Source organism: Ixodes scapularis, unplaced genomic scaffold (genome assembly GCF_016920785.2).
Source record: "Ixodes scapularis isolate PalLabHiFi unplaced genomic scaffold, ASM1692078v2 PGA_scaffold10__122_contigs__length_95168666, whole genome shotgun sequence".
Lineage (NCBI taxonomy): Eukaryota > Metazoa > Arthropoda > Arachnida > Ixodida > Ixodidae > Ixodes > Ixodes scapularis.
In genome coordinates this window covers 74,821,235-74,846,066 of record NW_024609836.1, presented here as the reverse complement: position 1 = coordinate 74,846,066, position 24,832 = coordinate 74,821,235, and the positions used below count along the sequence as shown (strand labels likewise).

The following is a 24,832-nucleotide window of genomic DNA, read 5'->3' as shown; positions in this document are numbered from 1 at the left end:
CCGGAGGAAAGGGGTCGCTGTGCCTCCCGCCGCAAATCGCCCATTATGCGCTTAGCTTGGCTTATCTGGCCCCGAGATGCAGCAACAAAAGGAGCCTCCCCGCCGTCAAGTCAACTGTGGGAGAGGAGGAAATGGGAAGTGTGTCGAGGGGAACTTTTTTCTGGTTGAAAAATATTCTGCAGGTTGGTCTTTGAGCGCCGCGTGGTGGGAAGCTTTGAAACTAGCCCGGATGTCTCGGAATCTTGGCCTTGCCTTCCCCGTATAAAAGGTTCGAAGTAAATGCCCAAAATAAAGTGTTGACGAACGCTCGTGCAAGATGCCATTTGTTTTAGGGATTTGCTTTAGAAAAGTTACTGCCGCTGAGGCCAGCACGTGCGGCGCGTGGAACATCAATCCCTGCATTCTCCTTGATGCTTGAGTAATATAGCAATAGGACTATTGGACGCGAGTGCCGCGTAAGCGTTCGCGTGGGGACTCGCCTCCTATCATAGTCCCACGACAACGCTGACGCGGCACTCGCATCCAATCAGCGCCCGTTCCGGCTTCCCGGACGTGACGTCATGCGACATGAAACGCAGGCTTTGCAGCTGTCTGGGAGGTGCTGGGTTGCGCGTCGACAAATTTACAGACAGCCACTACAGGGACTTTAAAATCGCCAAACACAAAGTTGGAGCCGAAAGTTTGCGAAGCGGTTCGATTGGCCTTCGGCGACAAAAGCGCTGCGTCATTGTCGCGATAGTCCAATTGGCGCGCGCCGTGAGCTTCGACCTCTGCTTTGTATTTGACGAGTTTAGAGTCCGAGCTCTTACGTTTCACTTAATAATAATATTAATAATAGTGTTTATTTCCACCATAAGATGATGGTGGCGATCAGGAAAAAAAGCTCTGCGGTACAGCTTGACGCGGGTTCCTGACCGCCTACAGCAGCAGCGACAGAGTGGGGAAATAATACAGCAATCAAAAGAGAAACACAAATGTACAGAAAATGATCGCCATCACAACATGTTAATCACAACACCTTACACTCAGAAAAAAAGGTGTATTATTACGCCCTTCGTCCCATATAATACACCCAAAAATTTCAATTCGACGTACAGCGCCCTATAATCGAACAGGCGACCCAAAATTTTTTGAGGGGCTTGATAGCCATGATGGTGCAACTTATTAAGATAGCTAATGTACGTATTATTGACTACGAAAAAGATTATCGGAATTTTCTGGGCCCTACTGCAAAAACTGCTTGTTTTTTTTTCTTTGGTCTTTGATACATACTTTAACAATTTAATAAGTTATATCCCACCGTTATCAAGCGCCTCGAAAAATTCGGGGCCGTCTGATCGACTATAGAGCGCTGTACGGCGATTTCAAGTTTTGGGGTGTATTATATGGGACAAAAGGGTGACCTCACTTTGCTCAACGATAACTTGTCCCAATCAATACCTTTAGCTAAAAACAGAATAAATAATTTAAGAACAACGCATTTCAGCGTTTGTGTGCCATAGTTTGTTCTCGGTGTGACCACCTCCCAACATTCAGCTCCGCGGGTAGGGTAACTATGAATGTCTTTCGAGATTTGTGCAAGATTTATAAAAAAAAGTTCGTATTTCTAATTTGCTCCACTTTTAGGCTAGTGGCGAGCCTGTAATCATACAATGTGTGGACATTTATGACATAAAATGTTTTTAATACGCTGGCGGTATGAAAGTCAAACGGGACATCTCCTATAGCTCTAAGTGCCTTCTTTTGCAACTCATGCTGTTTTTCATGTAGCTTTTGCTGCTTACTGCTTGTAAACTTCGTTTCAGCCTAAATCCAGGCGCAGCCGACGCTAGGAGCTAATGGGGCAAATCAGACAGCGTCCAAAGCGGAAGTCACTGGTCCTTTCCTGTTTATGATATATTCATTGATAATAGAACACGTCCAAAAACACACAGAAAGCCATCATGGTGCGCTTCTAGCATTGTCTGACTGATTCCGTCAGTTCGTACTCGTAGTGTCGGCTACGTCTGGACTAAAGCTGAGACAGAGAGTGGACTGCTTGGCTTTTACTGCCTGGCTGACGCTCAAAGATTCCAACTCTTACCGCCAGCCACTGAACAGACGTAAGATATATGAGAGAGAACAGCCTCTCACGGTATATTTGGAGCACTTTTCTGTCATTATTAACGTTCTGCTCTAAACTAGGGCTGAAACTTAAAGTTTGGGCTTCTGTCTTTTAACTCTGAGAAATTGAGATTATGACGGTTGTGGACTCTGCAGTCACAGCAACAAGGCCGATGGGCTGTTCCCGCTTATATTTCTTACAACTCTAGTTTGACAATTTACATGCGTCCGAAGGAGTGATGTCGATATCAGTCCTTCGTTTACGTTTTCTTTAAGACCAACTCGTAATCTTGACATGAAACCGCTGAGTGGCGCACCGGAGTTGGGCTGGTTTCCATCATCTTTGCCACTCGTCAGAGAAACGTGCAATTGAAGGAGAGCTAGATGGACTCCAAGTCCATTAGCCAGCGCAAACAGCGATCGATGAAATTCGGCGTCTTCATGAAGGACGCATTGTCCAAGTCTATGCCAAGTTCTTTCAGCAGTTTCTTCGTCCAGTGCTTGCAGTTGTTTGTGAACAGGTTGTAATCTTCGTTCTCATTCAAGAGTGCCATGACTTCCATAAGTCGGGCCTTTGGAAGGTTATACTTGCCAAGGTGCACCTGCAAACATGAAACTTGAGAAGTTAAATTAATGCGACCACGGGTTTTTACATTTCTTGATTTTATAGCTCATCTAATGCTAAGACCTGAAATGGAAACGTGCATATATGCCCATGGCTTATGGGTGAGTGAGCACTGAAATAAACAATGTGAATTTATCTTTATTTTGCCGTTTGCTGCAGTTTTCCTCGAAAAATAAACAAACGAACAATCGTATTGGGTACATAATAATTTTATAAATAGAGATGATAATTTGTTTTTCTTGTTAGAACGCCTTCGAAGATTTTAGGTGCCATAACAATCAACGCTAATAGACCCCTTTCGAAATACGGTACTCTGTTAGCAGCTGTGAAATCCCTGCACAATGGCGGACTAAAACATCAACGTCACGGCACACTGGAGAAAACACACCCACAGAAAAAGGTGATGATCGCAGTGACGTTGCACTTTTGACGCTGTTTGATTGGCTCGTCGGCTCGGAATGTTGGCCGCGCTCCAGCGATCGCTATTTTATGGAATGACTTGCACGTTTCTCGATGCCGTCGCTCCGCCATTGTGCAGTGGTTCCGACCGTCTAATATTCAACACGTGACTTTTGAAAGGGGTCTATTCTTTGTTTAAATTGACATCATAATGCTTCCCAGACTGGTCAGCTGATATTAAATAAGGTAACGCAATATTTCAGTTGTGTAATATTCGAACTGATTATGTTAGCACAAACATGTCGGCCTTCTTTATCAACAATTAAGTAAGTTTAGAACGAGCTGAATACAAATAGTACCATCATTGTACTAGTCTAATGTGAAATTTTATATTAATTAAAAAACTTTATTTTTTTTGCTTCTTGTCAAAAGTTCGTCATCACCTGAAATGTTCGGCAAAGAAGCTTCGAGCGTCGCGGGCTCGGGGCGAGAATGAACAGGCACTTTCTAGTACAAGAAGCAATGGCGAAAGGATGAAAATTACGCCCCGAGTAAAGATAAACGGGAATCTTCTGAAATTCCGTGACCAAGCGTTGTTTGCTGGGCCCTGAGCGCGGCAATATTTAACTTGCCTGAACCCTCAAAACACTCGGAAATGCGTGACAAAACATAGTGAGTAATTTACGAGAATATGCTTACCTTCTAAAAGCGATGTTTATTTCACAATCTTGTTTCAAAGCTTTTCGAAAAAAAATTGTTTTTTACCCTTTGGGGTTTGTTTGCCGCAAAATCGAAATGTTCATAAAAAATTAAATGAAATAAATAGCTATAGCAAAATTATCTTGGAAAGGGTAATCCCTGCGTTTTTTGTTTTTTACATCACCAATACCACCTAGAATTTTTTTAGACAGAATTTTTCAGGGTTGAATTTATGCCTGGATCGTTTTCGTGAACTGACTCAGCAATGAGACGTGACTGCACAAACAGTTCTTTCTTTTTTATTTCTTAAATATTTTAACTTCGAGTTGAAATATTATACGGTGCTATGCCGCGTGTATATGCTACGTTGTGCACCCCTGACAAGAGGCCATGCACATTATGAAGCAGACGTAACTCATTAACTGGTTATGCTTTCCCTTGCCTGCGCAACTTTGGCTGCGACGAAGCTACTCAGTATGAAAGAATGTTGCTTATCTTTGGGGTCATCCGCTCCCACATCGTTTGATTCTTTTCAGGCAACAGACGCAAGTACGACTTCAGCTTGCCTCCAACTTTGGTGGCTTCGCAAAGAAACGTTAGGTCATCATAACACATCAGGACCGACCAGTGCTCGAGACACGTCCACAGAGAACATTTGGATGAGCTAGAAAAGGACCGAGTGGAAGAAAAGAGTAACCTGGCGCTTGTAAGCCCGATGTCTTCGAAACAGACGTAGACATCGCACAGGGTTTCGTGCGGCATCGTTCTGAGCTCAACGGCGGATTTCATCTTGTTTTTTGAAAAGGTCGACATGGTGTTCTACCCTTCTTTGACTTTAACGGTGAAAAATCACCTAGATGAATGGCGGGAGCGGCTATTCAAAAGTGGAGTCGGTCTCGACGGCGCTTGCCTGTGAAGGTTGTGCGAATGATGAACTTCGACAAGAGGAGCTTTTTCTTGCCTACCCGCTTTAGAGCTCTGTGCTCTCTTATCGTTACATTATCGGTGCGTGAGGTCGCTTACCTGGTGTTTTGTCTCCCGCCCCGCCGTTATGTATTGTGGATAATGTTGCCGCATTATCCGAACAGCCAAAGCAGTAGACAGATACGAGGAATTGTCACGGCCGAACTATATTGGCTACACTGTTCTTTCTTCTTCAGTAGAAGAGGCCGCCTCCGATAGCGTATCAGTTCTCAAAATATGGGAAAACGGAATCATGATGTATATAGTGACATGAGACAATAAATTGAACTAAGACAGCAGACACGAACGTGCGGAAAGTCGCCATATAGAGGGGTCTGTCCTGGGGCTTTTTTTATGGCTTATTTTTATGAACGACCTGGGTTGCCGTGTTAAAGCGAAATTAAGAAAGTTTTCGGTCGACTGTACCTTGTTCCGCGATATAAAACCACCAGAAGACAAGCTTTATTTCACTAAACCTTTGCAGGATTTCTCAAACTGGTGCTCTGCCTGGCAAAGGTCATTTAACCCAACCAAAAATGTCAGTGTGACCATAGCTAGAAAAAAGTGTCCGTTTACGTTTTGCTAAACAATAAACAACTTTCTCCCAAGCCTCTCGAACTTTAAATGCCTTGGCGTAACACTTTCAGCGGACCTATGGTGGAGCATTCATGTTGATACAACTGTACGCTAAGTCCAAGGCCAACTTTGGCACCTAAAACCCAATCTAAAGCATTGCACCAGATCAACTAAGCTGATTGCATAAACAAAACCTTGCTTCGCGCAGTACTCGAGTACGTATCAGCCGTTTGGGACTATCCTACACAAGGAGATACAGTCATGTCTCCTTAATACAGACCCCGTTAATATGAATGCCCCGCTATATAGACACCCTTTTCGAGGGCAAACTGGGAAAATGCATGCATATTTGGCTTGTTATTATGGACAACTCACATTATAACATATTTGGGAGGAACAGAGGCGTCCATATTACCGAGGCATCAGAGTGTAAACAAACTGGAAATGGTTGAAAGGAAAGTACTGCGTTTCATATACAATCAATATATGTAACAACCTTGACACTCTTTCCCCTCTTTACGCACAAGACGGTTGCACACGCCACGTCCTGGAAAAGCCCACGTTGGCTGCTCTGCGCCTCTGTTGAAAAGTGAAGGGATCCAAAACGCGGGTTACAGCAGTTTCGCCACTCCTGTGTCCTGTAACGGCCACGTACGGCATACGTGGGTCATCGCAAGCGCCCGCGTCTCGTCCTGTCCAATCGCAACCCGGCTCCCGAGATTCCTCTGCGCGTGCAGGGGGGCGATACTTCAACTCTGCGAGCAAGATCGCCTGAATGGTGCGCGCCTCTCTGGCAAGTGTTTCCATGTTTCCAGATCAGTGAAGTCACGTCCGCACAACTAGGTTTTAAAGCTAAGGTGGCACTAACGGATCGCCCTAGCTACCTTCTCGGCGTCTGACGCTGTAGGTTCGGCTCTGGAGTAGAGCTTCTGGAGATCGCGGATGTACTTTATGAGGCTCTTGTCCGGGTGTTGAGTACGGATGACTAGCTCATCTCTGATCCGTATCTCATAATCGGGAGGCAGATATTTCTCCCTGAACCGTGCACGGAAATCTTCCATTGAAAGGAACGGCCTCTGCATTCGTCTCCAACGCGCTGCGTTGCCCGTCAACGCGATTGGGATAATCCGTATCAGGGCCATCACTCCGGACGCGCTCGACCCGGGAGTGTACGAGTCTATATCCTGCAGAAATCGTGTACCGATGTTCCGTCGGAGTAGCCCGAATAGGCCGGCGTCAGCACACTCAACCGCGGGCGGGGCACGGGCGTAGGCACGGGATTCATCACCCTGGGGCCAAACCCATCTGTCAAGAAAACGTCGCGAACATCGCCGTCATGGCGTGCATTAGATCGCTGGTGTTTTCCTTGTTCACCGCTGGAATTGGGGACTCTAGCGCTGCCTCAACGCTCGCTTGCCTACTCGTGCCTTCTCCCATGTCCGAGTCAATGTCTGCCACTGACCGGGTTGAGGCCTCTGGCGAGGTGGCCTTATTCCGAGACCTGTACATGGCGGCAGAACATTAAAGTCACTGGTGTCCAGTGGGGTAACAAAATTTCTATAGGAAAACTTCCCGCCTTTCCAATCTGTTGAAGAAGGGAGACCAGTGAAGCTATACTATGGTGGGAATAAAGTAATGGCCTGCCGCAAGTCGGCAAGCCAGAGTAGAAAGGCTAGAAAAGTTGCCACCATCAATAAATAACGGCGACGACCAGACAACCGACAAGCCCGTTGTCTGGTTGCCGCCGTCGTTTATAGATGGCAGTAAATGTCCAAAGTTTTGTGTCGGCATTTGTTTGCCCTCAGACACGACACTGGGAAAATTAGCTCTTAACAGCACCGCTGTAAAAAAACAAAGGAATCCTAAATTTAGATATTGCGATTCGTGGGACTCCCTGGGAGCGAACAGAAAGAGCGGCAGACTGATCGGGCCCCACGTTGGAAGCGCCAGTCATGTGGGTCGCCCGTCCATATTGCCCGGTCAGGCCGAATTCCTTTCGCTCCGAGGAGGTTAGACGGGGAAGCGCTATCATCACAGAAAGGTTTAATCGATGCTCATGTATCGATGAGTCCTCGGAGGGTGGCCAAGGTTGGCAGTGGTGCGGCTCTTTTCTGTGGGCTCGATGTCTTCGACTTTTCGCCTTGAGTCCTGGTCTTGTTCTGCCTCGCGCTTCGCCCCGCCACGAGCCTTGTCTTTCTGTCTTCCCCTTCTTTCTTTTCTTCCCACTAGCGGCGCCGTCTCTCCACGTGCCGTGCGGCTTCTTGTCCCGACAGCTTAGACGTGGTCGTTGTGAGATGTTTTGAAACAATAACAGACAACAGTGTTGAACTATCGAAAGTAGTAGATCCATTGGTATAAACATGACTCGTTGAAGCGTGATTATACACAATGTTATATAAACTAAGTTGCATAATCGCAAATATTGGCGTGTTTGCTTTTTCTTTCTACCTTTTTCAACTGTGACATGAGGCTCAGGAACTCTCCATGGTGGCGCTTTTGAAATTTTAGATGACGCAAGATCATCGGGAACAGAGGGTACCATTTGGGACAGAGCTCTTGAGGGACTTGATTATAGTCCTTTTAAGTCATTATTGGCAAAAGAGAATTGCCATGTTTTGCACTAAGTCTTAAATTGGCTCTCACTTTTTATAATATATAGATATTCTAGTCGTGTTTCTTGAGCCTCTGCAATTGTGACCATGACCGAAGTACCAACCAGAATTCCAAGACAAGTTAAACGCGAAGAGCACGTGCTTCTGTTCTTTTCATTTTCTTTGGATTTGTTTGAAACATCGCATAAAGAGTGGGGAGACACTTTTGAAGCAAACCTAGTAATAGAGCCCGATTTAACCGCAGGAGAGCCGGTACTGTCGCGCTCAACATAGTGCCGCTAATAAAAAAAAAATGGCCGACAAAGTTTGTGAGCTTATTGCTTTGCACTACGTAATATGATGTGACCATGTCTATCCTCTGCTTATAAACAAAGGAACATTTTTCCCGTTACGTTGATAAGTGTTTGGCCGCATAAACGTAGCGGATATCTCTCCACTTTACGTAGGCTAAACGCGATGGCAGATGATTTGGTGACAAATTTCAGGGCCTCAGTAGCAAAGGTATTTATGGAGCCCCTTGAAATATATTTGTACTCTTGCCTTTGCTTTCACCCGAGTAGACAGGATGCCTATATCTGGATATATCTGCAAACAATTACAAATTAAGGCGGAATAGTAGCAATTGATCACGGCAAATTAGTGTCATATTAAATAGTGTTAAGTCTAAGAAGCCTCCCTGAGGAACACCTCGAGTGAAGTAGTGAACGACGGATTTACGCTCTCGTGATATCATAAAGATTGCAACTTTTGAAAGGTAACTTTTTACCTATGCGTAGGAACCGCTTTCCAAACCAACTTCCCGTAGCCTTTGTAAGATAGCATCGTGTATGACACGATCGAATACCCCGTTCACGTTCAGTAAAGCAGCGATCGTGATTTTACATGGCACTCATCCTCTTCTACAAAATTAACACGGTCGAGAACATGACCTATTGAACTCCGTCCTCTCGGGATACCATACATTCTTTTGGGGCACACATATTGTTCCTCGAGATATGCTAAGTGACTATCAATAATCTTTCCCATCGATTTTTCTGCACGGTTTTCAAATGCCACATGGCGCGGTCCCGACTTTCCTGTCTTCAGTAAAAGAACACTTCTTGCCCGTTTTCAATCACCGGGTACTTCTCCATCTGCCCAAGATTGATTAAAACATTTTAGCAGCTAAATCCTAAGACCGGCCCCCATGTGAGCTAAGAAAGCGTATGTCATGCCATCGGGACCGGGACCAGATTTTGGATTTATGTATGGAAGGGCTACTTCTAGTTCGCCTTAGTGAATCATTATAACTCATCCAAGTTCTTTTCCTAAACTGCAGGTTCATTACTCATTTACATTCTGGTGTCATTTTTCTGGGTCGCGTTTCCCGTGAGAGAGATGCGGAACGCGTAGGCCTCCCCTGTTGACCAGGAGGCACTGGGTAAAGGAACTTGGTAGGCCTTGTTTTGGGTAGTACAATCTTGAACATCAGACTGCGCTTTTTGTTCTAAACATATGTTTCCGCATCGTCTTTCGCTGAGCTGCCTCCATAAGTTGCGCTGATTGGCTCTCCGAGTGTTGTGCGTGAAACTAGACGCACAGACATTTTTTAGAGTGTGGACATTTGGCGAAAAAGTTGTCGAGAAATCTGGCGGCCGTGATTGGCCAACTCCGCGCTTAACTTTGGCGCCGGCCAATCAGAGCCGCGGGATTTCTCGCCGACTTTTTCGCTAAGTGTCCAGGGGCCCTAACCTGAACACTTGGCGGAAAAGTCGGCGAGAAATTCGGCGCCTATGATTGGCCGGCGCCAAGGTCAAGTGAGGCGTTGGCCAATCGCGGCCGCCAGATTCGTCGCCGTCGTTTTCGCCAAGCGTCCAGCTTAGGGCCCCAGATTAGGGCAGCTGCTCTGGTGTGGAACGCGATACCGACGAGAATTCAAAAAAAAAAAAAAAAAAAAAGAAAAGTTATAATGGCGTGGTGCGGAAGGCGATAACAATAAAAATACAAAGAAACAAAAAGAAGTTATAGCGCCGTCGATGCACTGGTCAAAGCTTAGACGATAAGAGCGTGAGACAATAGTCGCCGTATGACGTAATCCAAAGGGAAAAGTGTGCGGGGGAAATGACGGGATGCCAGAGTCAAGACACACGACTCGCGAGATTAGAAACGCATACCTTAGCGGTCTTATCATAAATGTGGGGTTTTCGATTGTCTCCCGGCGTTAAATCTAACGTATCTCGGACGTACAAAAGTGCTTTTTTTGTTCTTCAGCACTACACAGAAAGAAAAAAGAGACTAGCCGAGGTGCCGCAAGTCGTGCGCGGCCCAATCAAGTGAGCTTTTGCTACCCAAAATGAGGGCGCCACAGGTTGTTCAAAGTTTCATCACAGAAGCCCTATACGCAATAAAGTTCGCAATGTGTTTCATTGAAAATAAAAATGGCTCGGAGTGGTTGTATATTTCAGGAGTTGTTTTGAATTCACTCAAGATCTTCCAAATTGTGCTGAGGGATTTTCGGAAATCGATTTTGGCACAAAATACTCGGTATTGACGTAGGCGTAGTTCATCTAAATGAAGACATATTTTTTTAATGTAGCCTTCTCGCCGCACGAACATCTCCTGTCAGTTTAGATCGTCTTGGACCTCTTTCTGCCAGTCGAATTTTGTGGATACGATAATCCTCGGCATGAATTACTGTTTGATTATCCGGCAGTTGATAACTGTGCGGGGATTATTCTGCAGAACAGATATCTGCATGTTTAAAATCGAAAATATTTGTCTTTTTTTTTTTTGGGGGGGGGGGGGGGGGGGCTTTTTATCGCCTTTTTGAATTCCCACCAATTCACCCTCCCGTTCGTTCAAGTTTTTCTTTCATGACAAATTCATGAATTGTAATATCAGTGGGTATATAGTTTCTTTCAGGTGTTTCTGCACCTGTGGACCAGGCAGCATGTGATACCAAGCTAAATGGCAGCGCAAGCTACTTATTGCATGGAGGAATGTGGGATTTCCGTCATTCAGGGTCATGAATATTCGGTTTATCAGACGTTGTTTTCTAAGCATTGTCCCCCAAATTTTTATTTCGGCGGTATATATGGTGCAATTTTTGTATACGAGGTATGTCATTTAGAAACTCTTGCACAAACTTACTCGTTACCCTCGTGGGGTAGAATGAAATATCGCATGTACGTGAGTTCTCGATCGATGAATAGCGTTACTCGGTTCTCCCCAGCAGTACGTAACGAGTAACCTTCTTTGTACACTAACAGCCGAAATTTCTGGGGGAACCTTGATTTGCATATTACAATAATGGGTATTTATACTTACAATCTAAGTGACGAAAGTCAGACAGCCGTGATCATATCGTCCGTGCGTTAGACTGAAATATTGTAGCATTCTTATGGGGAGCGAAAAAGGGACTAAGAACAGGAGACGGGAGCGTGCGGGACCTCAGAACGCAGAGCTCTGGTTCGGATGTTTAGTGGGTAGACCTAAAGCTTGCTGCCTTTTTCTTCACTTTCTCGTCGAACGCGCTCGATTGCAAAAGCCAAGCGCCGGACACCGGTGTTCCGCGTTTTGACACGTTTGGCGAGTGCAGTGGAGAAATCTGCTCTTTGTCACTTTTTCGGCGTATTTTTTTTTTGTTTTTCTTCATTAGCTGGCATATTGTTTTCTATTCTTTCAATTATCATCTAATGAGAATAGCAAGTGTTGCATTGCAGAAAATGTCCTGACTTCTGGAAAGTTTTAAGATGAACTGGATGCCTTTACATGGCTTTTAGTGCCAAAAAAGAAACACGAGCCTTTATCTGGCGCATACCACCGTTCTGGGGAGAATCAGATGGTCTGCAGATGTGAAGATGCTGTAGGATTCGTAGGGCGGTATTTTCCTGACGAGGTTGGTGTTTTTATAGAAGATCCTTGATTTGGTTGCTCGGTGTTGTTTTTTTTCTGTTTCTCTTTGTTGTTATGTGCCCTGCGCATTTTATTTGGACATTTTAGCATGCTGGTGTATATAGACCGCCGGGACATTGCCTGTTGATTTTCAAGCACCTCAGCAGGTACTTGGGCAATTTAGGAATGTGGTGGCTGTGCATGGCGCGTTCGATTCCTTTTATGCAGCATGTTGAAGTTGAACGTTTTGGACGCGGTTTGCTTCCGTGAGCGTGCAGAAAAAGTGGGTGAAAGAATGATTCCCGCCACAATAAGGAATTTCATTTCGTGCCTATTGGTGCAGTCCTTGTAATCATGTGGTCCTTCGCAGATCTTGCAACGGTGTTGTACCCTGCACAATTTTGCAACATGGCCGTATCTTTGGTACGTGAAACACTGCACATTGGTTCCGAAATTTTCCTTGACTGGGTGTCTTGTGGAGACAAGAAATACGTGCTGAAGCATTGGCCTATCGACCCGAAACATAAGAACAACATTTTCAGATGGTTTCTCTTCGACGCTTTCGTGCCCTTTACTGCTGATACACTATTTTTCGACGAACGGATGATACGTCGTTGTCAAGTAAATACCCTAGCAGTTCAGAGTTGGAGTATTCGACAGGAAGGTGGTCGATATTTTCCAGTTTCCTCAAATACGTCTGGGTTATGTGTGCAGTTATATATACGGCGTCCAGAGATTGTAGGGCTAAACAGAGCGATGACACATTCACTGAGAGGCTATCGTACTTGCTGATTTCATGTGAAATGGTGTCCTGCGTAACCCCAATAATGTAATTTTTTATTGAGTTGTGGTTCAATAGCTAAAATGATCTGAATCCGGTCGCTTTGAAGTTAACGGGGATGCCAGATGGTCTGCTCTTCGGATATGTCACCTGATTTAAAGATGTTAATTCGTTGTTTTTGCCATTCGCATCAGGAAGTAGCATGACTTCTCGTCGTTATCCTTTGCAGGTGTCCCGTCTTTCTGCACTTTTTTGGTATGGATCATGGCGTCTTTCTCGTTAGTGTTTCTATTTTCAGTTAAGTGGTTCATTGTAGTGCTGTTTCGGGGGTGAGGCCAACATGCGGATTGGGACTTTGTAGCCTGTGGCCGCCTTTTGCAGCTCACGCCAATGTGTTGTTGACCATTCTGGACCAGCGAGGCGCCGAAGTGCACTATCGCCATTGGTGATATGTTCAGATGTTAAAAGTTGTGGTAGGGTTGCCTTGCTGCATGCCCATCCGGGAGGAACAACACGAAGCCTAGGTTTCCGTAAGAAGAAACCACATTTATTAGAGAAACAGGAATGGGTTGCTAGTACCAAAGTAAAACATTGCCGTAGAGTTCGAACTACACGCCTCCGTGACCTCGGTCCGTCCCCCCCAGTTCTGTGGGCGTGTCCTCCTTTTATTGTCTCTTTCCTCATGCGCTGTTGTGCGTTTCGCACTGTGTCCTCATTGGGCGGTCGGTAGCGGCCCCTGGGCGGGGTGGCAGGCCCTCGCTCCCACAAAGTTAAGCAGGAAATGAAATGGTTGCTTACAAGAGTGTAGCAATATCTATGAAGGACGAGACGACGCCATGTCACGCTGGACTCTAGACTCCAAGCGCGTGTGTCACGCAGATTGTCTTCCTTTGTTATCTGACTACAACCACGTCTCCCCTCGTGCAATGGAGGACTGCATAGAGGACAAAATGACAGTTGTAAACATATGGCAAACACGAGTATACATAGAATTGGCGAAGACACCACAGCACATATATTTACACATCTTTTTTCCCGTTCCAAATCTCTCTGTCCAAAAGTAATTACGGCTTATACCATCAACTGACATATTTTAATTTTCGCTTTTGAGAGTGCAGCTCTTACGCGCCCGTTTCCGGCTTGAGCGGCGTCGCCGTTGCCGTCGGCGTCGGCGTCAGTGTCGCCGTCGGCGCAACCGTTAGGTCACGTGACCTCAGGGGGTCATGTGACCCCCTGAGGCCACTTGACGTTCATAAGGTCATGTGAGCGACCTCGGGGTCATGTGGTCCCCTCCCTGAGGTCACGTGACCTCACGGGGGCGACGTGACCTCACGGGGGCGACGTGACCTCACGGGGGCGACGTGACCTAAGGGGGCGACGTGACCTAAGGGGGGTCGCGGGACCTCACGGGGGTCACGTGGCCCCCGTGGTGGAGTAGCGCCAGTATGACGAGGGGAGGAGGAGGGAGGATGGGTATAACCTCCTCTCAGTACCCTTCCATCATCCTCCTCAAGAGCTGCGCTCTAATTCGGCGTTACAGGAAGTTGCAAACGATTTTCATTTTTTCATTTGACTGTCACCTTCCAAGACAGATCCGATTTTTTAAGTGTAGGCCTGCTTGCCTGCTTGTCACCTTCGAAGCCTACGCCCACCTCTGCACAGGTATAGTCCTATTCCATAGACACGTCACTTCTGTTCCAACTCGAGTCCTACAGGGTCGTTACTGAACCTTATGCCATGCCTGTGGCGATTTCTCTTGTCTGCGGCGCTGCACTGATGCACCGTCCGAGCCGGTCGCATTATCAGACTTTAGTCCCTTTTTACCAACGACTATGTGGTATTCGAAGGTTTCACCCTCGCTTACGCTACGCATAATCTTCTGCGGGTCGTACTGCAGGAAGGCAGTCCAGTGAATAAATGTCTTCCCGCCTGTTGTTGCAATTGACGAATAAGTACCTTTTTTTGACGTTGCCGGACGTCCATTCGGTGAGCTCGGACTCCTTCTTTGGGCTTTTTGCAAGAGTTTTGTCTGTGAAAGACTGCACAAACACGGCAAATCCACGGTTTGCACTGGCCTCACGTCCAAGAAGCGGTTCATCAAGGTTGCTCACAGCATCGACGTCATCATGTACTGACTGTGGACCATGTTGAATTTTTGCACAGAATTTGACGGTCACCGCAATTTTCTATATCACGGGTCAGGAAATTTTGGCCGCAGTAGGTTGGAGGTTTTCGAAGATATATTTCATGTCACCCCAGTACGTGGCACTGAATTGACGTCGGCGCCCATGTCAATCTTAAACTTAACGACGTTTTCGCAGATTTCGAGCGGCCCTCTCCAAGCAAACCTAACAAAAGATTCAAAACTTCCAAGTTTTCATTCTCTCCGGGTTCATTTTCTGCATTGACTTTCCTCTGCATAAGTTGCCCTGTTTTTTTTTTTTTTTTCTACAGTTTAGGCTTTTGGAACCGATTGCCGGATAATCGGATTGTGTGCGGGCTAAAATACTATATTTTCGGTAGGTAGGAGTTTCCGCGTCATTCCTTGACACTGAATTGCTCGGAGCCTTCCATTGCTGTGGTCTTTTACTAAGGACGTCTGCCGTGCATTACATCCGTGTGCGCAGTGTAAGGTAAATACGACCTATTGAGCCCAATTAACAGCGGATGGACAGCGATACACAGGAAGGGAGAGCCGAGCGACGGGCTCGGCTCTCCCTTCCCGGAGAAGCACAAGACGCCTGTAAGTAACAGACTGCACGTGGTCGCAAACATGACAAGATGCTTCTCTTAACACCGACCGGTTGTAACCTAAACAGTTATATAAAGGTATCTTTGCATTATCCCAAATTAACTGATAGATTCAACGCCGACGAGGATGGGATTCACGCTTCAACGACGGATATAAACAACTGAGTGACATCAGAACAAATGAAACAGCGGTAACGTGAGTGACGCGCAATCTCAAGCCGAAATAATTCCTCGCATCGGGAGAAATGAAGAGTTCGTTCAGGAACTGAAATCATGGTCCTTGTACATCGAATGGATTAAAGGGTTCTTCTCTGCGAACGGCATTCCGGCATCAAAGCGAGCCGATGTTATTCTCTCTATCGTCGGAAAAGAAATCTACAGTCCAATACGGAACTTGGCAGCACCTGCCGAACCAAGCACCAAGACATACGTACATATCGTTCAACTAGCGCAGAACCACATAGACTCGACGCCCAATGAAATGGCATAACGCTACAAATTCCATTACCGGAAGCCGCTGGAATCCGAAACCATCGCAGACTACGCAGCTGCGCTCAAACAGCCTTCCCTGCGATGCAACTTCGGTGTTTCCCTTAACGACTGACTTTGACATAAGCTCACAGACGGCATTATGGACGGAAACATTCTCGAAAAACTGCGGACTGAACCGACGCTGACATTCGAGGCAGCGGTGGATCTTGCCCCGTCGATTGAAGTAGCCATTAAGGCTGCGGAGAAAATAAGGAGTGAAACCGAAACCCAACATGATGTCAGTCGCTTGGGGCAAGGGCGGAAATACAATGCGTCACTTCTGAAAAAGGCGAACGAAGGAAAACGAAAATTTTGCACAAGCAGAATCCAATATCACCGCTACGACAAGAGCAATCACGACCCTAAAAACTGCTTTGCAAGGAGCAAGACTTGTAAAATATGCCGAGAAACAGGACACTTTCAAATGGACTGCCGCGCAAGAGACATGATTACCAAGATCAAAAGGAAAGTATAAATTAGACTTCACCAACCATGTCACCACACTGAACTCCGGAGACGAAACTTTGTTTTATTTCATCGACTCAAGCTACCCGAAACCCATCACGGTAACTGAAAAGGTTTGCGACAAACCTCTACAGATCGAGTTTGATACAGGCTCACCCGTGACTGTGATCAACCTGGAGATGTTTCAAGAAATACTTCCAGACATCCAGTTGGAACCTTCAAGAATAACGCTGAAGCCGTACATCGACAAGCCCATCGTTCCACAGAAAATGGTTCAAATGGAGATGAGGTACAACGGGCAAGTCAAGTGTCATGAAAGTTAAGAATGGGGGACCTCCCGTACTTGGAAGGGCATGGCTTCAGGACCTTCAAGTGAACTGGAATAATGCGCAGAACCTGCATGCAGATACCTTAACTCTCGCAAGTGTGCTACACAAACCCAATACCATGTTTGAAGGTGTAGGAGAAGGGAAGGGCTACGCCATGAAACCCTGCACGAATGAAGATGCTGAACCAAAGTCTCTTAGACCAAGGGCTGTTTTAAACGCCCTCCGACAAAAGATCGAAGAAGAGTTGGATTGCCTTGAGAGAGTGCACATAATCACTCCTGCGGTGATGAGTGAGTGGGTGACTCCACTCGTTCCAGTGATAAAGCCAAATCGACAAGTGAGCATATGCAAGTTCGCCGTATTAAACGTTTGGTTTACGCTAGTTTTTATCTCCTCAGCACTTGTCGTTCGAGACATTTTGGTGGAGGTGCGGGGTATCACGATTTATGCCTTTGGAGCATAACCCTCCGAAGGCATCCCGGCCAAGTGAGCTGCTCAGCTCCGGAAGGCTACCCTTCGCAGAAGACGCCGAAGCCCAAATAAGCCGTCATACCAGAGGTCAGTCCTCCGAATCGGGTCCCCTGCTGCAGAAGCCAAAGAAAAATATCCCTACGATGACCACCCCCCCCCCCCCCCCCCCCCCGGTCGTCGTCCTGCCCGTCGCTCCGCGCACGCCTACTCCCTTCCTCGGCGAGATCTATCAGGACGTGGAAGACTGGATCAACTCGTACGATCGCGTGGCCCTCCACAACGGGTGGAGTGACGAGCCGCGCTTACAGAAGCTTTATTTCTCGCTTGACGGTACTGCATGGAGCTGGTACGAAAACCACGAAGCCTCCCTCACTTCGCGGGACCTTTGCAAGAATAAGCCGACGCGTGCCTTCGCCAGTCAACACCGAAAAGAGAGGGCCGAAGATCTGCAGTGCTACAATCGAGGACCCAGGAACAGAATGAGAGTGTCACCAGCTTCGTAGAAGACGTCTTACGCCTGAGCTCCCGCACCGACCCTATGGCCAGCGAGGAAAAGAGGCTACGCGTCCTGGGGCGTAAAAAGCGAAATCTTCGGCGGCCTCGTTCGTCATCACCCCACGACAGTAGATGAATTCGTCGCTGAAGCCACGAACATGGAGCGGGCTTTGCAAGCACAATCGAACCCTCGCTTTTCGCATGGGAGGCAGGCACAATAAATGTTAGGCCACGCGCGCGCTGCCTACTTGGCCAGCTGCGCGCGCGGCAGTATAAAGCTTTCGCCTTAAAAATAACGCGTCACCGGTAACGCCGTTACTTATAACGCGCTACCCCCGACACTACTTCGCACATAACCCTTTTCTTAAGCGCGCGTTTCAGTTCGTGTTTCCGATATCAGCGAAAAACGCAAGCTGATAATCCAATTCTCAGCTCGTGTCCTCAGCACGACGAGCGTCACACAATTGGTAGCGATAAAAAAATAAAGATGCTAAACGCTACTTTACAAATCCATTAAACTTAATAATAATTGTCTCTTGCTTTTTGCATCTGCTTTCGCAGTTAGGTTTGTGTCGAAAGTCTCGAAAGGTGTTTTTTCGACGGCTTCGGTGACAGCAAACGCCGCTCACCGGCGCCTGCCGGCATTGGTGGCGCCATCAGGCGAACGCAGCACCCGGCGTTCGGAGGAATACCGCAGAGGCCAGCACCGTCGTGCATATGATTATGGGAACAGCACCCCTACAAACGCGTGGCGTTGGTGGCGTCGTCGTCGTGGCGTCTTGTCGCGTGGGGAGCAACGGGAGCAACGGTCATTGTCTCGTCAGTTTCGGATGCGCCGGACTCGAAGGAGTTCTGCTGGCTCTACGGTGTCGGCGGTGACGGCAGGGAGCAACGGCCCCTGACTCGTCGGTCGGATCCGCCCAGCCCGCCGGAGTTCTACTGGTTGTACGGTGACGGCAGAGACCAGTGTCGGTCGGCTAGTTTTGGTTTGTGTGAAGAAAGTCGCGGTGGCGCGTCTGGTCATAGACGAAGTGTGAATCATGCCTGGAAGGTACTGCTCTGCGAGATGGTGCGGCAATTCTAACAAGTTCTTCACTTTGCTACTGCGAAGTCTGGTGAACGTTAGTTCTTAGTATATGTTATTATTGTTAATTTAAGGTACGAGAGATGGGCACCGTACACCAATTTGCCAAAAGATCACAAGAGAACAAAAGAGCGCTATCTCTGTTTAGATCATTTTTCGGCGGACGCATTTATAAACGAAAAGCGCATAAAACACAACGCCGTGCCTTATAACTTTACCGTTTACACTTTTGGCATTTAGCTGAGCAGGACTAGAACTTGAGATAAGGCTGTTTTCAGCTTTTCTTCGTTCCTTTTCTTTCCTTCTTTTTGTTTTAAGACATGGTTGAGAAGAACCATGTCTCTAAAAAGACATGTTTTTTTTTTTCAATGGCAGGAAAACAAAAAGCTTTTTTGGTTAGCAAAAAGTGTCGTCCTTGTATGTAACTTTTAATTTAAGTTGGCAGTTTTAACATTTGCAAACAAATGCACCGCCTAATGAACCCCTGGTGTTTTCGTTTCTTTAAAGATTTATTTGAAAGGGTCTGGAATATTGTGCTATATAAATCAGTGTAATAATTTGTAAATTTGTGGTCATTTGCTGTACCTTGTGGTGTGTAAATAATTCAGTGCAATCATTTCCGTGTTACCATGTTCACGAAAAAAAATATAAACAATAAAATACACGTGGAAAAAAAAACCTGCTTCTGTGTTTTTGTGCACGAAAAAAAAAATTACGCATATATATATAAAGGCATACAAGAAAAAAAAAGTGGAGAAAGGGAAGCGAACGGGCGCAAACCACCAGGGGGCCACCCGTTCGCCACTGAACCCTGGCTAGGTGGCGCGAGTCAACGCCCGATTCAAAGGAGCCAGCCGTATAAGTCTATCCGTCCATCCTCTGCATTTCATTGACTACTTGCGCCCCTAGCGGCAGGCGTGGTGCATACATAAAGTGCCCCTGCAAAACTCTCTCCTACCGGCCACCTTCTACCGTGGCGCACCCTCTCTTCTTTACTCCCCCTTTTATCTTCCTCCTCTCTCCCTTGCTCCTCGAGCGCGTTTCAATGGCCAAGACTACAACTGCGTGAGCCTGGCGCCATCTCACAATAAGCCGGACAAACACGGCCGTCGTTCGATCTTCCTCCGACAGCTGCCGCTCCACCATTGAAAAAAGTCAACTTTTTAAATTTTAATTTCAGTTTTATTGGGAGTAGAAAATTAAAAATTTAGTATGTTAAGTGGGTCAGTAAAATAAGTATTTGAGAAGAGGTACAATTTTATATTTCACGTTTCTGAATTTTACGAGCTATTTTGGTGTGTACTTTTTGGGGAGACACGCTGTATATCAATCAAAAGCCGCAGTATCCTTCAGCGTCTTTTGTATTTCTGAATGTGCTCGCTAGCGTTAATCCTGGCTATAGCTACGCCGAACGATATTAAAGTTCAGATTTAATGTTTCTTGCCATCAAGGCGTTCACATTTTGTCCCACCGTCGCTGAGAACAAATGCTGCTGAACGCACATCTGTGGTAAAATAATAACATTTATTTAGACGTAGAATAATTTATACATGGTGCTTCCAAACAGCTTAAAGGCTTTATTAGGGTTACGCGCACAGAAATTCTAAAACAATAAAAGGAAAAAAACTTGGAAGACGCTTAAGCTTCGCCGTTAAGAGTGGAACGCGATTGCGTCTACACCCCGTTCGCATCGCCTTCTCACTCACCTCTCTTGCTCTTGAGTCACACAATGACCTAGTTCTCGTGACATAACATTAATTTCTTTGTTCACAGCACGACTTTCCTCTCATTGTTTGGACTGACACGTGATCTTCACATTCTACAAAACTACTTCACTGCTCTGTACACACTACAAAGTTTCTTGCTTCCTTGTTCCTTCGACGTTCACGCGCATTGAGGATCTCACTCACTCACTACATACACACTCACACACACCACACTTTGGTCCTTTCACTTATCGTAGTCGAGATCGTTGCGATTCCTTCATATCTCTCTTGTTCCATGACATAACTAAACTACAGTTGTCCCCCCTCTTCTAGAGCACTTTCATCCAGACGTGCCTATCTTAAATACCCTACTCAAGATACTGTATTTGAAATACTTTTGGTAGAATTTCGGCATCTTGCAAATACATTTGTCAAGAATATTTCCTTCTCTTACTTAGTTACATTTTTCACTACCTTGTACTAAGTATCTCAAACACATTTTTCAGCAATGGTGAGGGTGCAGGCTAGCTGGTGTAAAAGACTTCGTCCCTGTCGTTTTGTGTTTTGTCCCTTGTCCGTATCCCCAGTCTCGGGTTACAACTATGCAAATTTTTCAGCCTTGCAAACAATTTGTCGCTTGAACAATCTTCCGAACTAGGAATCGTCAGACTCCAGGACAAAGCTGATTCGATTTCAAGCTTATCGCCAAGCGACCGAACACTGAACACGAAACAATTCAAGACCAAAACGCAGTCTCCAAATGCCTACAAAAGACCAAATGGATAGCTAGCCCCAAGCACACCCCTCTTTATGTGTCATCTTGTCCGCTTTTTTTCGGGTTTTATTTCAAGGCGCGTTACGCTTAGCTCTAGCAAAGTGCTGGCAACGTCATCCGAATTTGACGTTTTGTCTGAAGCTAGAGTTGAAGATTGTGAAGCCAACGCTTGGTATGGTTACCATTTTCGGAAATCGCCGGTTCACGGGGCTCTAGTAAGAAAAGGCGCGAGCACTTTTTTAAATGAGCGCAGACACTCCATCGACTAAACTTCTGCTCCCATGCTCGTTAAGAACATTTCTTTGATCTCCTTCCGATTGCGCACATTGTTTCATCCCCAAAATCCTCAACCCCAGTTTACCGCCAGGTGGAGCCAGTTAATTCTAAACTGGTGGATTTTGATTCTAGAACCTTGACCTCAATGAGTCTAGGTTGGATTGAGCTGATGAGGAAGGGAGTCAAGGGAATGGGGATTATAATCGGTTTCGTAGACATTTTTTCCTGTTAATTGTGTTTCCTTCTTTATCTTCAGAATATATTTTTGACAATTGGAAGGTACAGGTCTCCGCGTTTGCCGGGGAGACAAAATACTCGCTCCTGGGGCGTTGATCAGCGACAGGCTGGTTTCCTCGAGCCGATGTTTCTCCAGAGCGTGCGGGTGTGTCCTTTACTCGTGTACTCATGAACAAGTCTGGCTGCGTGGACAACTTCTAATTCTGCTATCAGAGATAGGAAATGCCGTACTGTGTGTTAACTCACCCAAACCACGTCAAGGCATATTACGAACTTAGTGCGGACAGCGTGAGCCGAGCACTGCTTTCACCAAACTCAATATTCGCGATGGTGACGTGTCGTCACACACGTGATGTCACACGTCACGTCGCGCGTGTAACTTCAGATCACATGACCTCTCGCTCTCCGCGTATGTGACATCACGCCACATGGCCTCGCGTTTATTGTCACACACGTGCCTGTGAGGTCATGACCCTATCGACCAATCAGGGTTTTCTTGCCCACCAACGCCGACACCGACACCGACGGCGAATTTTCTGAGACACGAGCTCCCTAACGCTATCGCGTTAAAATAGACAAATATGGTCGCAACCAATTGAGCAATCATTGATCCTAAACTTTTCTTAAAGATTTCAAAGAGCATAAAAAATCAATATAATCGTTATTTTATATCAGCGCTACACGAGGACTGACCATGGAGTGTAATATGTATATTTTAAACCACGAGGCCCTGCTGTTCTAAACGTGTGGAGTGATTTTAAAATCTTCATTTAGTACTCCACAATTAAAAAAAAAATTGTTATTGTTTCTATTGGAATTAGTCTTCCTCAGAAACCAAATACATTTTTAGGAGTTATAGGCTGTATTACCCTGCTAAAACGACATTTTCTGTATTCGCTTAGAACCTTAGTAGAATACAGTATTTGACAAGTCAGTAGACACATCACGTTAAAAACGACCAACAGACTATTAGCGTGCTCAGTCAATAGTGCTCGGATTTTGTTTTCTAGTAATATCTTGCATAACATTTAAGATGCGTAATGGGAAGCGTGCATATCATTACTAGACTAGAGTGCTTTTGCAAAGTAGCTAAGGCATGATATCAGATAAACGTATGTTCGGCAGGTTTACACACTTTTCACTAACTTTAGAACACTTCTAACGAACCATCAAAGTTTTTTTTTTTTTTTTAATTTACAGAGGTATAAAGAACAAAATAGCAATTTTATGCAAAGCTTAAATATTATAATACTTTTTCCAGCTGCAAGTTAGCCTGACACTTGCGCACCTTGTGCGCTTGTTTGCCCCCCAAAATGCGCTCACGTTCGCTTGCTTACCCCCGACCATAGCCTCCTTCCTATATAGCGACAAAGCCTGGCAGATCGCCACGAGAAGCGGCCACCGAAATGAAAAAGGTTGAGTGGCAGACAACGGATGAGAGGAGAGCGACGTGACTGGCACCCCGCTGCGGCGAGACGCCGAAACACACTTTTCCCGAGCGAACAACTGTGTTTCGGGTCCTCGACGCTGGAAAAGCAGAGCGCTGACGTCCGGGTTCCCCTAGAGTTCCTGTATAGGCTCCCTACGGGAGCCAGAGTTGCGCATTTGTTTTCCCCGCGCCGCCACGCCGCTATTCGCCGAGATCCATCACGTGAGGAGCAAAGCATCCGGTGGCGTGCAAGAAAGCCACCTTTACGGTCGCTCCGCCGACGTTTCTCTTGCCCCGGCGTATGTTTCCCTGCTTTCCGCCTCCTTTTCCTCCTCTCCTGTTTTCCATGCGCGGCGGCGCGCGCGGCGCCGCTATTCGCCAAATTTAGTCACGTGAGGAGCAAAGCATCCAGCTCGTGCGGAAAAGCGGGCGCTACGGCCACGCGCCGAGGCTGAATGCGCAACTCTGCTACCGTAGGTAGCTATACAGGAACTCTAGGTTCCCCTAGAGCATTAGGTTCCCCGAGAAATGGCTCTTTTATGCTCTGTGCTACCAGATCTTAGCGCTCCAAATCTACGACCGGGCACCCCATGGCTCCGTCGTCGAACTGCCAGGATTTGTGAGTATAGAGGAGGCTATGCCCCGACATCATCTTATGAAGGCGCGAGCCTCACTGCCTCGTCATCGGGTGCTCCCTATGCGGCCTCAGTGTTTCCATAGGATTGGCGTGCCCCTCTTTGCGTTCCGATGTGCCAGAGATGGATATTGGTACACTTGATCAGCGTATGTATATATATATATATATATATATATATATATATATATATAAAAAAGAGGAAACTAAATCCTTCATATAGGATTTGCCCAATAAATGTTTGAGAACCTAATAATGTATATATGGCACATACAAGGCGTGGATACGCCCTCGTGTGTTTCTATTACACATGCATATTACTGCGTTAGCATTAGTACCTACATGACAGGGAAGAGCTGACGGCGTCCGTCTGTGGACAATGCAGTGGAAGGGGAAGCGCGCCGCGTAGAGAAGAGGAACGTAGTGAAGAACAAAGGCGAGAGGGAGGTGACGTCACGGGGAGGAAGCCAATGCGCGCGCGTATACTGGGGCGAGTCTGAACTTGCAGGTGTGCGGAGTGCGTATGCCTTGGTTTGTGCTACAAAAGGGAGTGTGAACCAAGTTTTACCGCTGGCCCAACTAGGAAGGGGAAAAAAATAAATGAAGATTCATTGGTGGATCCTTAAGAAATGCGTTAGCATGGCCTTTGGGAAGCGGCACACAGGTCACCCTTTGGTGAATGTAAACACTGCCCCCGTAATAAAGTAAAAAAGAGGCAGAAAAAAAGAAGAGGAAGCGTAAGAGAAAGCCAAAAACATAAAGTGAACGGGTCAGCGTTTGCGTTTACCAAAAAGGGACGTGTGTAACGTTTTCCAAGGGTCTTGCTAACACATTCCCTGAGGATTCACCAATGAATCCTCTTATTTTTTTAATTGGGGAAGAAGGGTGTGTAATCTTACCTAACTTAAATCTTAACATATTGAACTTTTCATGTGCTTTGTGCACGTATGCATGGTCTTTAAAACCTTCACTGTTGTAAATGTGGAGAAGAGTCCAGTCCTGTGCCTCATTGCGTGCG

The 24,832-nt window shown here is 46.3% G+C and overlaps 1 protein-coding gene across 1 annotated transcript in view; it reads right to left on the bottom strand.

Annotated features, from left to right (window-relative positions):
• Nucleotides 1-2,358: 2,358 nt before the first annotated feature.
• Nucleotides 2,359-24,832, bottom strand: part of LOC120843967 — a 40,649-nt gene continuing 18,175 nt past the window's right edge. Inside the window, exons 4-5 of the mRNA XM_040215495.2 lie at nucleotides 4,322-4,407; nucleotides 2,359-2,705 (exon numbers count right to left, since the gene is read on the bottom strand). Coding sequence (XP_040071429.1) covers nucleotides 2,484-2,705; nucleotides 4,322-4,407 — 308 coding nt within the window. The 3' untranslated portion in view covers nucleotides 2,359-2,483. The remainder of the gene's footprint in view (nucleotides 2,706-4,321; nucleotides 4,408-24,832) is intronic.